Consider the following 14,446-nt stretch of genomic DNA (forward strand, 5'->3'; position numbering starts at 1 on the left):
CTTTAGTTCGGCTGACAAATATTGACGATTTCAATAAACTGAGAAACTTAGAAACATCTCCATCTTTCACTTAAACATTTTAAAATTTTGATTATGCAGTTTTAAATGACCTTTTTGACAAACTTAACATAAAATTAAATATTCCCTTATCATATTCTCATAAGATAACTAAATGGTTTGTACAAAATGTGTATTCCTTATAATTATATAACAACTGTAGCAAAAGTTAACATCGTTAGCGGATGTGCGTTTTTAAAACCGTTAAGATTCTATTTTAAAAAATAACACATGTAAAAATATTACATTTTCTTATTGGAAATTAGCAGATGTGCGTTTTTAAAAACCGTTGAGATCCTACTTTTAAAAATAACACGTAAAAATAATAAATGTTCTTATTGGAAATTAGTTTTCATTTTTTTTAAATAAAAGTGAATTCGTTTCTGTATTTTAGGCGTCAACTATTTATTACAATAAATTTAGTAAAGTTCATAGATGTTCTGGATGTATCAAAGTCGCATATTCTTCTCTTTCTTTAAACCTGCTTTGTAAGTCTTCAAAACTGTTAACTAGAAAAGTATCCAAAATTAGTTTTATTTAAAAATTGCCTTTAAACTAGAGGTGTTACTAAGTTTCTCTTATAATAATTTTTGCTTTGTTCAGAATGTATTCTAGAATATTAGCGAATCTTGTAATAAATTTACTAAATATAATTACTGTAATAAAAATTAATAAATTTTTGTGAAATTTAATGGAATTGTTAATATAAAAATATAAAGTTAAATGTTTTAGTTCACAGTGAATTTATAACATCTAAACTATAAGCTATTTATAATCTGAATTTAGAATTTTACATATGATCGTGTTCTTGTCAATTATTTTTGAGTAAACAGATATTAAATTAATTAATTAATTAAATTTAAATATATATATATATGATGATATATATCAACGTCGAAAAAAAAAAAAAATTTAAAAAAGTGAAAGTGTAGTTTAAAAGTTAAAAGACTGCATTCAAGGGTGAGGCCTAGCAAAAGTCCGGGCCAACACCTCGATCTCATGATTTGCTTTCCACAACAGGCCGCTCTTGTTGCCAGCAAAGTGGAGGTTGAACCACAGCGCCGTCGTCGAAAGCCGCATTCTCAATATGCCGCAAATAAACTGCGGGAAACCAGACGACAAGGCGATCAGGTAATGCGCGGAGAGAAGGTTTGTAGGTGAAGGACGATACATAGGATTCGGTAGTCTTCGAGTCGTTATCGCGACAGTTCGGATATTTTCGGATGTGTTCGTATGCGTTCACGAAATGTGATAGAATCGGACAAAAACTCTTATCAAACATTATGCTTAGACCATATATCTGTCGTGCTCAGATTGGTGTATTTGACATATACTTCGGATGCACGTCAGATTAAACATGGTTTAACAGCAGGGTCATTTTCTACTAACTTACAGAGATACGAATAGTAGATAGAAATGTCATGTAAACGCCCAGTTCAGATGAGTTATCAGATGACGTATGTATTTACACTTGAAATATTTGAAAGGTTATTTAATTGGCGGATCCAGAGGGAAGGCACGGGATAGCCGTGACCCTCCCCGACAGCTTGAAGTGCCCTTTTTAATGAGGTTTTTTTTTTTTACAATACACAACACTAAATTGCTCTGAAAACGCATCTAAGAGCATCTTTATTAAAACAATTCCGAGTAGCACGCTCCCGAACCCACCAACCCCTGCAATTGCCCACGGCAGTTGGCAATGCCATGGAGATTGCCGTGGATGTTTTCATTCTCAACGGCACTTTTTATGCTGTGGACTATATTAGATTTTTTTCCATGCAGATCTCGCTCCGTTTGGCAGCTCGGCTCGTTTGACTTCGACAAACTCAAAGTGACCTTTTAAGAATTTTGTTACTCTACTATACAAAATTAGCGTTAATTACCTGTGGATCTAACAGCAGCCCGTTGGAGCTCATGTCCAGTTGACCTTTCATTCGACCAATCAAAACCTTACTTGCAAAATCATGCCAGTGATTTGACAAGAATTTGAAAACATTCGGGATTATGCCGAGGGTATACGAAATGATTCGGGTGAATTACGAAGTATGCCGGAAACTAATTTCAATATAAAATTTTATATAAAATTCGTTTCAAGACGAATAAAACCCGTTATGGTATAGCTATAAAATCTGTTTATACTAGTATACAATCCAGAGTTTATTACTGCACTTTCCCCCTGTTTTTTCAATGTTGAAATAGACCAACAAGTTCGCCTATTGCATAAATAGTCTCGCCCGATATTTTGTATACTTAAGGACGCAGTCAAAAATTATTAATGGTGGCGTAGTGTTATTTAATATTTTGGCCTTAAATTTCAAAAGTTTTAAATTTTTATAGTAGTTAGGTTTATCCTGCCCCGAGTCAGACCACCGATCATATCGGAGGCCGGATTCTGGGTAGGCGTGTTCGAAACGATAAAGGTATATGAGCACGTTAAAAACATATCTAAGTTCTAAGTCGAGGTATGATTTGCGAATCGGACGAAGAATTCCGAGTGAGCCTTTGACGCCCGACATTGTGCAGCGAACATATCCGAAGATTTTCGAAAACTGTTTTGTCATGTCGCGCGATTACATACAAAAAGAAAATTTAGCCAGTTTTTCTCTTTCAGATTTATTCGCTTGGAACGATGGTAACGTGAAAAAACCATGAAAACGTTAAAAGTGTAATGTTTGTTAAATTATACATTGTATAAGTTTTCTTATAATGTTTTAAGATTGTATCAATGGTTTAATGACACATTACTTTTAATACTTTTAATATATACTGTATTTGTGTGCGATTGTGTTCAGTTTGAGAGATCGAAGTTTTCGAGAGATCGACATTTCAGTTATCGAAGTTTGACTCTGTGTGTATGTATATATATATATATATATATATATATATATATATATATATATATATATATATAGACACACACACCTATTTTATATATTCGAGATACACACCTCTGTTATGTATAGTATTTGAGATACACACCTAAGTTATGTATATCATACGAAACACAGGTACTATTATATATATATATATATATATATATATATATATATATATATATATATATATATATATATATATATATATATTAAACTCTATATCGCGAAGTTGCTTGTTCCAGCCAGTAGGTTTGAGATATCGTTATATTTGAGATAATTAAACATACGTGTTTTGTGAGAAAAGAAATCACTGCATATTTTGGTATAATGGATTTGATGACAACAATATCAGTTTAAGGAAAAAAACCCATAATTAACCAAGTAATGCTACTGGAGGTTTTTTTCTTTTGTTGTTCCAATGTTTTGTTACGGGCAAAACACCCATCTGAACATTGCAGACATCATCCGTAAAGTTTTGTTATTGTAGTACTTGGGTTGTCTGACTAATAATTAGTAGGGCCAACTTATCTGTTCCGGTCGAAAGCATTTCGTAATTGTTCTGGCATTACGCGATATAATACTGCAGTTCCATCTTCAGGACATTTTCTAGATTTCGGGATTTTAAAATCTTTTTTTCTTCTTTTCTCGCTTTCAAGTGGGTTACATTATTAATACTTGGCAATACCAGTTACAACAACTAAGTACTTTAACTTATAACAATAGTACGTTTTAATTTGAAAGAAACAAATTAATGCATTGCATATTTATTTGGACAACTGGTTTATGATGATCAATGATGAAAGTAAATTATGCCTTGACTATTTCATTGTTTATCGAAATAATTGGAAAAGTTGTTTCAACTTCGAGAAAAATATAAACATATATAGTAAATATGTCATTTGGGACCACATAAATCATTTGAGATATCATACGTATATTTATGTCGAAGTTTGAGATAAGCCTACAAACTGTTACATGTTTATACAGAGAAACTTTCTTCCTTCGAGAGTTTAATATATATATATATATATATATATATATATATATATATATATATATATATATATATATATATAGTAATCGAGATACACACATTTATCTCTGTATTTATAGTATTAGAGATAAACACCTTTATTTTATATAATCTCATGATATACATCGCTATTGTATATAGTATTCGAGATACACATCTCTATTATGTATAGTATTTGAGACACACACCTCTATTTTATATAATATTCTAGATACATACCTCTACTGTATGAAGTATTCGAGATATATACCTCTATTTTATATAGTATTCTAGATACATACCTCTATTGTATACAGTATTCGAGATATACATCTCTATTCTTTATAGCATTGTAGATACATACCTCTATTGTATACAATATTCGAGATATACAACTCTATTTTATACAGTATTCTAGATACATATCTCTATTGTATACAATATTCGAGATATACATCTCTATTTTATATAGTATTGTAGATACATACCTGTATTGCATATAGTAATTTAGATACACACTTTAAATTATATGTAATATTCGCGATACATAAACACACATTTATATGTAATATTATGGATTGTCGCCGCAGTACGCTTGCTTAAATGTCAATACTTTGATTACACTGGATATGCTAGAAAGTATATGATATATAGTTATATATATAATTGAAGATACACACCTCTATTGTATATATAGTATTCGAGATACACACCGTTTTATTGCTTTCTTCCAGGACAGCTATGTGCCGACGATTTCAACGACAACCATGCACGCTTCAAGGCCACCACTTGTAAGTAGTTTATTTCATGTCTTGTTCCGCAGACCACGTGATCACGGTTTCTACTCTCCAAAATATAGGTACAGCATTAAGCACTGCTATAGTAGATCTTATATTTTAGTTTAATGTTAAATTTGTTTCTTTTTTCTTTGTTTTCTTTTCTAATTTTTAATTTAAAAAACAATTATATTTTTTTTTTATGGGATTTTTTTTTTTGGGGGGGGGGGGGGGGTTTGGGGGGTATTTTTGTTTTGGGTTTTGTAGTGGGGGATAATTTAAACCTAGGGCATTTTAAATGATCGTCTTGGTTTGTATTATGGCGCGGTATGGGTTTTGAAGCGTTATCTTTAAATAACAATCACGCGCCATGAAATAAAAGCCTAGACATCATATGCAGAAGTTGTTGTTGACTGACGTATTTTTTATTGATAAAAATAAAGCAGTGTCTAAAATTTGCTCCTGTTTTTTGCGGTAAGTATAAACAATTAACAATACCACTTAACAAAAAGTAATATTTTCCGTAATGCACTGTTTTAACCATACATAAACATCTTTTATTTCCAAATTTTCGCAATTAATTTCACTCAACTGCTGCACGAAACACTGCGAATTGTGCAATAAACACCAGACAAATAGACCAGCCACAAGTTCAGCCAGAAAACGTTTCGCTAACATTCGCGAACAATTTGATTGGTTCCCGACGTGACCATTTTGGATTACCGTGCAGCGCATAAACCAGTCTAGCGGACATTTTTCTTCTCGGCCTTGCTGATTTTCATTTCAACTTATTTTCGTGCTTATATCCAGTTAAGGTTCAAGCACGCTGTCCTGGGCACACACGTCAGCTATCTGGGCTGTCTGTCCAGGCCAGTGGGTTAGTTGTTAGTTGGTTAGTGGTTAGTAAGAGAGAAGACGGTGAAGGAAGGGAAGGGAACTGTATTAACGTGCCCACATCCTTACGGTTCAGGCACGCCCACCATGGATTCGGGTTCTGACATAGCCAGTCCACGATTCCATGGCAGGGTGACGGTGAGGCGGCCTTACACCTACCCACTGAGCCTTTAAGAACTCGCTCTGGGTTGGAGCCAGTACCGGGCTGCGAACTCTGTACCCACCAGCCTGTAGTCCGATGGCTTAATCATTGCGCGACAGAGGCCGGTGTGCCCTGGCTGAACTCAACCCTGTTCTACGTCAATCTATGGATGTCCGAATGAGTCACCAGACCTTATTTTACATGCAATGAATACGATAATACTGGGTCGGGATTAAATAACGTTCAAGTGCATATTATACCTTAATATAATATATATTCAACATGAAATGTGTTGTGGATTTGTGTTTTAATAATAGTAATAATCAGCCTCCAAGAAAACGTGAAGGTCTGTCAAGTTTATACTAATCCTATGAATGCAATGTACAAATAGAGACAATGGTGCTTCTGGGCTGGGCTGTATGGTTTAAATGTGTCAATGGGATTAACATTTCTTTAAATGAGTGAGTGCGTAGGTGGTGGTGGTGTGTGTGTGTGTGTGTGGGGGGGTGGATTCCGTGTATTATTAATATGGCACGTATGGACCACCACACATCGTTTCCAGTTGTTTCGAGTTATTGGTCTTGAATAGCGCTCATTCTGAATGTTCCGCATCGAAACCAATACCGCATGAAAAATGTTACAAGATTACAGTATAGACAAATAAAGTAAACAAACAAAACAAAATCGCAACATTTATTGAATGTAATGTTTATATATTAATCATGTACTAGTATATATATTCGGCTATATCTCTGCCAATAATAACAACAACAAAAAACATCGTTATTTCTAAACTATGCGAGATCGTTGCTTATCCACTTCAAAACCCATACCGCGAGGATATTTGAAAGCAAAGCGAACGAACGTACTGATGAATGAATAAACATATTACAAATATTTTTAAACTCAATTTGTCCGTTTCTTCCTTTGTTTGTCTTTGCCTGCGTCTCTCTCTCTCTCTCTCTCTCTCTCTCTCTCTCTCTCTCTCTCTCTCTCTCTCTGTCTGTCTCTCTTTGTCTCTCTGTGTGTGAGTGTGTGTCTCTGTCTCTCTGTGTCTTTCTCTCTCTCTCTCTCTCTCTCTCTCTCTCTCTCTCTCTCTCTCTCTCTCTCTCTTCCTCTCTCTCTCTCTCTCTCTCTCTCTCTCTGATCTGTGTATGTGTGTGTAGGTGCGCGCGCGCGTATGTGTACATGTGTGTTAGATTTTTAAAGAATACAATCACAGTGATTTTAATATCTTTATTTTACTTTTGAAACAGAATTTAATGTGTTGACGGCATGCTTCGCCTGAATTTCGTTTCCACTGTTTACCGTATTATAATGCTCGTGAGCTTGTGCAAGATATTTCTGGTTAACTCACGCTACAAGCCTTGTTAGTGAGACGACGTTTGAATAGTGATGGGAATTGTAGTTAGATATCAACCATAGACCACACAGCAAGTGGGAGTGTTATGGAACTATCTGGTTGAAACAGCAGCCTGTTCACACACGCGCGCGCGCGCACACACACACACGCACATACACACACACGCACATACACACACACACACTGACACACACACACGCACACACACAAACACACAGACACACACTAAAACACAGACACACACACACACACAGACAGACAGACAGACACACACACACACACAACACACAGACACGGACACAGACACACACACACAGACAGAAACACACACACACACATACACACAGACACACACTAAAACACAGACACCCACACCCACACACACACAGACAGACACACACAAACACACAAACACACACAAACACACACACACATAAAACACACAGACACAAACACACACACACACACACACACACACTAAAAAACACACACACACATAAAACACACACAGACACAAACTCACACATACACACACACACACACACACGCACACACAGAGAAACACACACACAAACTAAAACACATAAACACACACACATGCGCGCGCGCGCGCGTACACGTACACGTACACGTACATACAATTACTCTACTGATTCGCCTTTTGTGACATTTGCATCTTGAAGGTAGTTTTTTTTCACAGACTCCTTTATAGCTTAGTGGCAACAGGCAACTGGAGGCACTGGACACGTGTTGCTTCTTTAACTTTAATGTTTAACATATTTGAAGCAATATTTTCAAATAATGACCAACTTAAACAGCTTTACCATTGTTCCTAATAGGTTTTTTTCTAATGATATGGTTTCATAATAAAAATTTAATATTTAAAGAGCTGTATTGCATGAAATCCATTAAACACTGGTAAATCCGTTTTAATGTTATTTTCTACCTAGCAGTGCTGTTCAAAACACAATGTTGTACCGTCAGTTAGTTTTCTTTTTTTTTCTTTAGAAAATAAGCTAATACCCGGCAAATAAACGTCGAACTATCTTTGATAACACTACTAGCACATACTCGAACTAACTGTCCACTGCAGTTCCCAGTAGGAATACCTCGGCCAAAAAGCGGGGCACAAATAATAAAGCAATGACTCTAAAGACGTCATTTGAAGTCAGGTTACCTTATGGACAGTCCAAAATTGGTCTACTAACATTTTAAAAGAACAACACATTCTTACATTAATATAATTTATGGAATGTCAGAAAATCATTTCAGAATGCTTTTTCAATGTTTCATGGCAACCCAACATATCTCCGACCGTCGGACGTCCGAGGTATGATGTAGACTGTATGAGTCGAGTCGAGTACCCATGCATGGAAAAGCACTCTCATTTAGTTATATTGTTGACGTCATTGTGTCATATGCTTAACGCCAGTTACATTATAGGGCTATAAGACATGGAAGGAAAAACAAAATTCGAATGTGTGCAATGCAATACAATAGCATGACTGGGCATTCATGTTCAGCGCTGGAATTAAGCCGCATAATGCTATTTGACTTTATCCCTTAGTCTCATTGTCATCTAGTGAAAATGTCGGGTACCCGGGTCCGGGTCGAGTTTGACCCTAGAGTACTCGAGTCCAGTACGCTGGACTCGTGGAGACCCTATTATAGAGTGTTTTTGATAGTAATTCACTAAAAAAAAAATCAGTAGCAGAAAGAAACATTTTATATGCACCTTCCCACAGACAGAAGAGTCACAATGCATTGCCTATGTACCTTCGAAGTTATCTACATAAATTAACTGTACTGACATTGGTAATTATCTAGATAAATGAACTGTACTGGCATTGGTAATTATCTAGATAAATGAACTGTACTGGCATTGGTAATTATCTAGATAAATTAACTGTACTGGCATTGGTAATTATCTTGATAAATGAACTGTACTGGCATTGGTAATTATCTAGATAAAGTAATTGTAGTGGCATTGGTAATTATCTAGATGAATTAAGTATACTGACATTGGTAATTATCTACATAAATAAACTGTACTGACATTGGTAAACTGGAATCATATGTTGCTGCTCGATGTACGACAGTTCCTGTAAGCTTGACGTCAGTTATGTACGCCATGTGTAACGTGTTAAGTGTTTGTATTTAAATCGACTAAGTGAAATTGTCTGTCGGGTGTGCAGGTTGGTTTTATATATATTTATTTATTGACCAGGGTAAAAAAGGCCTGACTGTGAGAGCGGTAAGTTTCTTCAATGTACCATTATAAGTGGTTTTCGCTTTGTCAGTGTGTGCATTTTTCTAAAGACATGGACATTTCTGACAAATTACAAGAACTCGATGAAGTTCTACACTGCAACCAATTGTTGTGTTTGTCTTTTGTTCTTGTTCTGTCAATTTTAATAAAACTAATGAAGGAAATGCTTTTTGGTAATAACCATTTTAGTATGGATGCTTAGGCAGATAACTGCATACGGCATTCTGTGTTGCGCTGTTTCAGTTTCCACCAAGTCTTATGTGCTCACTCCATATCAACCGGTCTTATACGGTGCTCCCTCCATATTTTGTGATCACCATGCTTAAACCGGTCCCTCCATATCAACCAGTCTTATACGGCGCTCACTCCATATCAACCAGTCTTAAAAGGTGCTCACTCTATATCAAAAAGTCTTACAAGGTGCTCACTCTATATCAACAAGTCTTAAAAGGTGCTTACACACTACATGTATGAAAAGACTAACAATGTACTCCGTCCATATTACAGATTTGCTTGTTGGCATCGTCACAGTACCAAGTAGGCCTACCCAGATGTAGCCACCCGGTATCACAGTCCTTTCATTACTTATCATTGATGTCTCTCTGTCTACCTGTTTTACTGGAATTCACAATTTAGTTGTCAATGATATAACCATTACTCCCTCTCCTACCTCCCACCCCCATCAACACTCCTTTAAACCCTCCCACGCACAGTCTTGATCATTCAAAAAAAAGAAATAATAATAATTTTAAAAAATAATCAGAATTTGTTTACAGTTTCAAATGTATTTTAAAAAAGCTTCAACACAAGCGGACTTTATTTGCATTCTGGCAACGTTCAAGGCAATACGAGGTCCATTGCACATTATATATATATTGTTAATACATTTCTTCCTATTACCCACTTATATATTTAACAAGAGAACTGAAGATAGTGTTTTGTGAAACATGGTCGTTCATGATTCAGGTTTCAGGTTTCGTATCCCAAACTGACCCGGAAGTAATTGAGACTTTAACGGAATGAAGCACAACTGAATGGTGTATACCGTATTTCCTCTAATAAGCGCTCGCTTATACATTTCAAAATGGTCGCAGACTCAGACCCGGCGCTTATAGAAAACCCAGCCTTTTTTTTTTTTTTTTTTTTTTTTTTTTTTTTTTTACAAATATTAGAAATTATAGCTAAAAATTAAAAAGTTACAATTTTATTTATTTTTAAACTGTAACAACACTTTAAACTTTAACACAACAATGAACATATTAATATCATTTGTCCATCTAAAGTGCCTAGTGCCAACGTCATTGCTGGAAAGAGGCCAGGGAGTAATCAGTTTTCGGCTGTCTTACCCAGCGTTTATTGAAGGCCCAGCGCTTATTAGAGGCCCGGTGTTTATTTTGTTGCAAAGTGTTACAGACCCGGTGTTTATTTTGTTGCAAAGTGTTACAGACCCGGCGCTTATTTGAGGCCCGGTACTTATTAGAGGAAATACGGTAGTTTAAGTCGATGTCCAACGTTAACGGTAATAATATGTACGACGTTGTTCAGTCTGTCACGTGAACTGCTTGCAAACTTGCGCATCTTGTTTTGAGCAGCACTGTTTATTTTGCAGCCTTGTATCTTTAATTTAAGAAACCTCACGGTAAATGTTATATGTACGTTAATGCTTACAAATCTTAAAAGCTTAGACTCGCCCAAATACACATTCAGTCTAGACTCATTCGTAAGGATGGCAGACTATTTTGGAATCTAGACTCGAGATTCGAGCTCAGGGTCTGGGCTTTTAATGGTTTATAAGCGATAAGCTGTTACGTGTCATTGTATGAATTGCACGGGTGGCTGGAAAATCAAAACCAAGAAGAACAATGTTGTCACTTTTAAAAATACAAGATTACAAAATTCAATTCATACGCATAATTGTTTTGAATACATTGGACGTTATACAATTATAAGATGTTTATACAATTTTCGTAAAACATTTATACACATAACGCATAATTTACAATTGCATTTTATAAATGTTATCGAGTCTGCTGCCACTGTTAAGGTGTTTTTGACTATTAGAACGTTTGAGCATGTTTAAGGATACAAATTACATATTAAATACATTTTCAAGTTTAGAATATTAGTGTCTGTATATAAAATATGTTTCCTGGCTTTCCTAATGTTTATAGTAGCTCAAACTTCATTGTATTTTTTAATACATGTATATAGTTTTTCAATACTGTGAAATTACTCGAAGGTTAAAAAAAAAATTAAGTTTGGGCTATTACAAACTTTAGGGCCACCACAACCACACGTTAGATACATGCACTGACAATCGAAATGTGGTGTTATTTTAGTTCGTAAAAAGGCCGTATTAAGCTATATCCTAAACGACGTGTACAATTTTAAAATGGAGACTGTCGTTATGATCGCGTCTGGTTAGGATATAAATATTTTCGCGTCCAGTTAGGATACAGCTTAAAGCAGAAATATCTAACAATGGCAGAGAGAAGTAGAAACGTCCCTTTAATAGCCGACCCGTGCAGTATTCATAGTTGAGCTAATCGTAACAGATTGTGATTGTATGAACAATTCCCTCATCCCTCTTCAGCCCATGCCCTCAGACCGGAAGGCAATTCGAGATGTCGACGGATTCACCAAACCAAGGAATGTTCTGTCTTGGCAGGTTTGTCGCCCCGTCTTGTCGCCCCCTCTCTTTAATAAGGGCAGGTGTGTTCATTTGTCGTCTGGTAATTGTAGCAGCAGCACTACTACCTTTTTCTTTTTTTTCTTTTTCATTCTTATTTCATAGCTGTTTTAGTTCAACAAGACATTTTATTGTTCTACTCTTATAAATTTTATTTATTTGTTTGTAATATTTTCGCTTTTCTAACAATTTTTTATATATATATTCTTACAATGGTTTGTTTGTGTGCAAAAATCAGGTTGATATTTGTTAAAGCATAAGATCGGTTTTAACATTTTGCTTGAAAAAGAATGTTGTAAATGTGTTTTTCGTTGTTTTTATTTTTACTATTATTATGATTTCTTTCTTCTTCTTTTTTTTGGCCTGGAGTAATAACAATTGCAATAACTATGAACAAAACCAACACCAAACAAACCAACAAAATAAAACAATAGAATACAAGATCGACCCCCCCCCCCCCCCCCCCCCCCCCAAAAAAAAAAAAAAAAAAAAAAAAAGAAAGAAGAAAAAGGCGTATAAATTATGATCATTATGGATGTTTATTTGAAATTTTAAATTGATAGAAATATAATCTTAAATACGTTTCCAGTAAAAAAAAATCTCATACTAGATTTTAAAATATAAGTACTTCTTAATACAGTTTTGAAATATATAATAGCAAAACTTGTTCCATTATACAAGTAAGCTATTTAATTATTTCAATAGTTGTTTTCATGTAAAACATCAATAAATATTTGTAGATAAAAAGGAATGTTCTGTTCCCAGGTACGATCAGCAATATATGAATAACACCAATAAAAAAAAGTATAGTTATAATTAGTTTGTAATAATAATAATAATAATAAATAGATATCTAATTCTATTGGTTTGTATTAAGTATCTGCGGAGGTTATTTATCTCCTTTTGGCGTCACAGCATTATAAAATGAATGAACATTTTGTAAGCCAACAAAATAATCACCTCTGTTAAACTTTAGGAGAATAATGAACAAAAAATTAAATTATAAAGCAAATAATCTCTCTCTCTCTTCTCTCTCTCCTCTCTCTCTCTCTCTCTCTCTCTCTCTCCTCCATATTTGATTCTCCCTAAAATAATAAATATTATAAGGTATAGATAAAGCAAATAACACCTCTCTCTCTCTCTCTCTCTCTCTCTCTCTCTCTCTCTCTCTCTCTCTCTCTCTCTCTCTCCATCTTTTATTCTCCCTAAAAAAATTAATATTATATGGTATCGATAAAACAAATAACCTCTCTCTCTCTCTCTTGTTCTCCCTTTTCTCTCTACCCCATATTTTGTCCTCCCTCTGCCTGACACACACACACACACTCTCTCTCACTCTCACTCTCTCGCTCTCTCTCTCTCTCTCTCTCTCTCTCTCTCTCTCTCTCTCTCTCTCTCTCGCACACACACACACAAACAAAAACCATACAAACAAAACACACAAAACACACACGTGCTTAATTAACATTGTTGAAATACGAATTCATTAATCCGCAGTTATTTTAGTGTTGCTGCTTTTTGTTAGCTGTAGTTTATTTGTAAGATTTAGTTTTCCATTGAAACATTTCATGAAGGCAAATAACACACCTGCTCTTCTGCTTCATTAACATTGCTATTTAGTTAGTATTAACCAATGTTTCCGTAAAATAACCCTACATGTCGTTTCTATTCATCAATTATTGTCCATCATTTCCACCAGCATACAAACCGCAGACTACTGCCTCCTTTCCTCTCCCTCCCTCCCATAATGTCCCACGATTTATTTTGTAAAAAATTATTACAGCTGGTTTTTAATACTAAATTAATTCATAAATTGTTTCTTTATTCGGATGCCAAATCCAGAAAGGTTATTTACTGAAGAATGAGCTGAAGGTAAAATGGTTATTTTAGGAGAAATAATACACACACATACATGTATAAATACCAGACTACAGCCTCAGTGATAGAACACGCCACCTTGAGACCCAGCAACCTGTGGAATCTACTGCTGTTAATCTCCCTAATAGTGCATAATAGCAGGCCACTCAAGCTGTGTTTAGTTTTTATTTCTGTCTGTCTCTCTGTCTGCTTATCCATCTCTCCGTCTCTGTCGCTCTCTCGCTCTCTCTCTCTCTCTCGCTCTCTCTCTCTCGCTCGCTCTCGCTCGCTCTCGCTCGCTCGCTTGTTCGCTTAATCGCTCTCTTTCTCATGGCTGATAGCATACGTCATTTACAATTATATGATTTATTTCTTTAACTTCAAGCTTCAGAGAAGCTTTTAAAACTAAAATGTATCTGAGACCTCATTTTAACTCCTCAATATCGATTTGTCCAGCGTCCGTCAATCGTCTGTTGTCCGTTCATCAACATTTCCTTCTACGTCTGTCTTC

At 35.2% G+C, this 14,446-nt stretch overlaps 1 protein-coding gene across 7 annotated transcripts in view; it reads left to right on the forward strand.

The window, feature by feature from the left end:
* Positions 1-14,446, forward strand: part of LOC121388010 — a 66,692-nt gene that overhangs the window by 37,662 nt on the left and 14,584 nt on the right. For 4 of the 7 annotated variants that reach the window (XM_041519208.1, XM_041519205.1, XM_041519209.1 and 1 more), the window contains 4 exons: positions 1,078-1,188; positions 4,680-4,736; positions 9,348-9,374; positions 11,983-12,057. In XM_041519208.1, coding sequence (XP_041375142.1) covers positions 1,078-1,188; positions 4,680-4,736; positions 9,348-9,374; positions 11,983-12,057 — 270 coding nt within the window. The remainder of the gene's footprint in view (positions 1-1,077; positions 1,189-4,679; positions 4,737-9,347; positions 9,375-11,982; positions 12,058-14,446) is intronic. The other 3 variants (XM_041519207.1, XM_041519206.1, XM_041519211.1) reach the window with 3 other exon arrangements.

Source organism: Gigantopelta aegis, chromosome 14 (assembly GCF_016097555.1).
Source record: "Gigantopelta aegis isolate Gae_Host chromosome 14, Gae_host_genome, whole genome shotgun sequence".
Classification (NCBI taxonomy): domain Eukaryota; kingdom Metazoa; phylum Mollusca; class Gastropoda; order Neomphalida; family Peltospiridae; genus Gigantopelta; species Gigantopelta aegis.